This window comes from Corythoichthys intestinalis, chromosome 11 (genome assembly GCF_030265065.1).
Source record: "Corythoichthys intestinalis isolate RoL2023-P3 chromosome 11, ASM3026506v1, whole genome shotgun sequence".
NCBI classification, from domain to species: domain Eukaryota; kingdom Metazoa; phylum Chordata; class Actinopteri; order Syngnathiformes; family Syngnathidae; genus Corythoichthys; species Corythoichthys intestinalis.
Window position 1 is genome coordinate 53,273,306 of NC_080405.1, and position 4,473 is coordinate 53,277,778.

Sequence of the window (4,473 nt, forward strand, 5' to 3'; positions counted from 1 at the left end):
GGGCTAACGTTCCGTGAGCTAGTAGCGACAGTAACGTTAATCTTATTTATTAGCGCTCTTTATTAGCGCTTAGCGCTGTACTGCTTTAAGATGGCGGCTGTTTACAAACGCTGCCCAGACGCGGCCGAGTCTGTCATTTGGCATCTAGTTCAACATACATGTGATCTCTATGAGACGCACCAGACGCTGCCTGTTACCAATGTAGCATTGTGCGGGCTAGTATTTAGCAACGTCGGCGTCATTTGTGGCGGCTGTCGGCTGCAGTAAGTTTTTTTTTTTTTTTTTTCCTTCTTCCTCTCCGCACGTGACAGCACGTTGTACCGCATTAAAAGTAGTCCGAGCAAAACGTGATGCTTAGAGCTGTCAAAATAAACGATTACTCGAGGTGAATAAAATTACTCGGATCAGTTTTCAAACTCGAGTTACTCGAGTTGCTCGAGTACTCGTTTCAGCTCTAGATGATATATCAATCGGTGCCACTACGCACAGTCATGGTTCCACTTCCCATCATGCATTTGGGCAGAACAGTTAAATGGCTACAGTATCATTTAGTGAAAGCTCAACAAATACACTAGATGGCAATATTTAGTCACAATATACAAAGTCACATGTATCCTTTAAGAATTACAAGTCTTTCTATCCGTGGATCCCTCTCACAGAAAGAATGTTAATAATATAAATGCCATCTTGAGGATTTATTGTTATAATATACAAATACAGTACTTATGCTGTATATTGAATGTATATATTCGTCCGAGTTTTATTCATTTTTTTCTTAATGCATTGCCAAAATGTATATGATCGGGAAAAATTATCGGGAATGATCGGGATCGGGAACAAAAAACATGATCGGAACAACCCTAAAACTAACATTAATCAGATTATTAGTTTGGAAAAATGTACGCGTTAGATTGCTCGTTACAAAAATCAGATTACAATAACGCGTTAAGTAACGCCTTGGTGACAACATTGTTAATAAATGATATCTGGCTTGATGGCATGACCATAATAACAGATTTATTTGCTTCAAGGCTCCATGCTGCATACCGGCGACTGCCTTCAATCAGTTCAAAGGAGAGCTGGTGATCTCCTTGAAGTACGTCACACCTAAAGGCCCTCAGATGCAGAAAACCAAATGTAAGGCTTTGAGGAAAAGCTGCTTTATAGCCACGCTGACTGCTGTTTATTTCTTTTTAGCATTCTCCCTCATCCCTCCGGGCAAAAAGGTCGTGGAGGTGGCCGGCGGGGAGCTCCACGTTTTGATTAAGGAGGCGAAAAACTTGATAGCCATGAAGGGAACCGGAGGCACATCTGATAGCTTCGTGAAGGGGTGAGGTGGAAACGAAGTTCTTACACAATAACAATTTTTGTTTTTTTAACTTTCTTTACGATGCTGTTTTAGCTACTTGTTCCCGTCTAAGTCCAAGACCAACAAGAGAAAAACGCCCGTGGTAAAGAAGAACCTGAATCCTCACTACGGTCACACATTTGTGTACAAGGAACTGACCCTGGATCAGCTGAAGACCATGTGTTTGGAACTGACCGTATGGGACAAAGAGCCCATGTTGAGTAATGAATTCCTCGGAGGTGTGCGTCTTAGCTCTGGCGAAGGTAAATACATCTCCAAGTCACTGTTAAAATAATGGATGGATTGTCCATCCTATCAACTGGTTTATCACTAGTAGACATCCAATCCAGTTCAAATGGATTGGACGTCTATGGCCGTCAGTGGCAAAACATTGAAGGAATCTGACAGTTTCGCCAGACCGCCGGAATCGCGCCAGCCGAACCGCTGGGTCCCGGCCAAAAGGCCAAACTCCGCACGTTCACCTTAGTCTTTACTCGGGATGTGCCATCTTAGGCACCCCACGATTCGATTCGATTACGATTCAGGGTGCTACAATTCGATTATTGAATGATGATCATGGTTATCACGATTATCGATGCATCGTACATTACTAGTAAAGTAGTGTTGAAATTCGCCCCCCCGGCCAAGGCGCACGGAAACGGCGACAGCTGAACAAAGTGCCGCTCTGCCGATGCTGCCTCCGCGCGCGCCAACCGGGAAGGCGGAACTTCGCACGTTCGCTTTTTATTTAAACCCTTTGTACTGACTCCATGTTTCAAAAGTTTGAAGAAGACTCGCCGAAAGCAGGTTGACAATTTATTTGTCGACAATGGTCAAAAACAAGGCAAAAACAGACGACGGAGGGATAATTCTGGATCCAAAACAAGGCTACATGTTTCCGCACAGCAAAATCTGTCTTATCTCAGTGTCCAGTGTTTTTTAAGTCCGTGGGCCGGCCGAAGGTGTGGCCGGGCGTTGCTTTGGGATCATCCCTCTCTGGCCGGTTTCGGGCTGTTTAGGTTCGTGCGTGGATAGGATGTGGTTGCCACAGCGACTGACGCTGGTCTTGACGTCACAAGCGCCTGCTATCAACTTTGTTATCCGGGCTGGCGCTACTTGTTTTAGGACAAAGCGCGCTGGTCTTTGTCCTTGTTCGTTTGTCGGGAGAACTGATTGCTAGAGTTGGTGCGACAATCTTGCGCACTCTGGGCTTCTGTGATAAAATGGCGTTGTGTATCTGTTCTGTTTCTTTAAACGATGGTGTGCTATTTATTTCACATTAGGTGTGTTAGAGCAGTGCAGTCCTACAGTGAATATGAGAAATGATACTATTCCCTGATTGATTATGTGTTCCAGTAATGCAAACAGTTAGACGGTGCCTACGAGAAACGTTACCATTTTTCCTTTTCCCCCTCATGAGCGCTGATAAGGTGATTCACTTTACTGTGTTCAAGACCACTGAGTGGAGTCTGCCTAAACTATAGTTAAACGAATGTGTTATACTAATGCAAACAATTATATGGTGTGTGCGAGAACGGTACCTTTTCCCTTCAGTAGCCAAACAAATTTATGTCCATTATTTATTTAAAATATCCTAAGGATTCAACAGGAAAGATGAAAACATGCCCATACAACAAAAAGCTACCCTTAAGCTGCTTATTTTTATTTTTTCACAAGAAATTGCAAAAACATTAACCATTTTAAAGGGAGTACTTATTTCTCTCAATACAATAAAATTTACACAGGTGGAACGAATTCCACATTTTCTGGAAACAAAGTGTCTTTAGAAATAGCTTCTTTTAACCAGTATACTTTGTTTTCACAGATTACTGTACTATTTCGCATGTTTGTAGCGTTACCGCTGTACTCAATCATGGTTTTACACGTTCTGCATATGAAGTACACGTTAGCGAATTAACTAATTAGCTTAGCGCTCGGCGCTAACTATTAACATCTCGAAAACAACAATAAAGGCTAAACAGTACAAGAGGGTTCGTGTACTCACCTCTCATAGACGCACACGGGTCTTAGCAACACACTCGGCACACTTTTTTAATTGAAATGCCTTAAAACTACTGCTGGACATCTGAAAGACGAGGAGCAACGAACTCTCTTCCCCTCTCGCTCTAAAAAAATAACTTGCGCACAAAAGCGCGACCGCCGGGTCACGCTTTTGTGCTTCTGGTCCTGCCAGTTTCATACACAGATGTATTTTCCAGTGTTTTAAAAAAAAGTAAATCTCTCTCTCAGTAACCGGCAGCATCCATCATAACTGTGTCTGGGCAGCAGACGTGTCTTGAATTTTGTTCCGCTCCGAGCGGCTGTCATAAAGTTATGAGGGGAAAATCATCGTTTTTGAACCTTTATAAACCGTAATCGAATCGTCACATGTCGAATCGCGATGCGTGTAATAATCAATTTTTTGGAACTCCTCTAGTCTTAACACTTTGCACTGACTCCATTTTGAAAGCTGGAAAAGGCGTCAAAGGGGCTCTTGGGAGTCTTGTTAGTCGTGTTATCAGTTGGATATCGTTTTCCGGTCTTCCTTGGGTTGGGACAGGTCGTCCCGCCATTTGTTCTGGACGGTCCGGCAATCTTGCTCAGTCAATTGCATGACGCACGTGGTGGGCTTCCACGATAAGAAGGCGCCATGAATCTCATTATGCCCTATATTCTGGCAAGGTCACCCTCTCACAAGTCAACAAAAGGTTCCCGAGAAAAATGACAATGCTTAGTTAAACATTCAGTCTTTTGAAGGCTCTCGCGGGTCGTGGTCAGGAAAAAGGGTGTGTTTCGGATAATCTTCTATCGCAGTTTGGGCTGTTTAGGATTATTGTCTGTCTGTGGATTGGACAGGAGGATTCGGGAGTTACTGTTGTCAGGACAGCGAGGGTTGTGGATTTTGCCACGTCAGCGTCAAAGGGCTGTTGGAGTCTTGTCAGTCAGTTGGATATTGGGTGTTTTCCGGTGTTCCTTGTATTGGGACAGGGCGTCCCGCCATTTTTTTCTGGACTGTCCGGCAATCTTGCTCAGTCAGTGGCATGACGCACGCGTTGGGCTTCCATGATAAGAAGGTGCCATGAATCGCTTCATGCCCTAAATTCTGCTTGTTTCCCTTAAACTAT

The 4,473-nt window shown here is 43.8% G+C and overlaps 1 protein-coding gene across 20 annotated transcripts in view; it reads left to right on the forward strand.

The window, feature by feature from the left end:
• The window catches only part of sytl4 (synaptotagmin-like 4), a 52,195-nt gene that overhangs the window by 47,011 nt on the left and 711 nt on the right, over window positions 1-4,473 (forward strand). For all 20 annotated transcript variants that reach the window (XM_057850119.1, XM_057850127.1, XM_057850121.1 and 17 more), the window contains 3 exons: window positions 1,032-1,137; window positions 1,198-1,330; window positions 1,403-1,611. In XM_057850119.1, coding sequence (XP_057706102.1) covers window positions 1,032-1,137; window positions 1,198-1,330; window positions 1,403-1,611 — 448 coding nt within the window. The remainder of the gene's footprint in view (window positions 1-1,031; window positions 1,138-1,197; window positions 1,331-1,402; window positions 1,612-4,473) is intronic.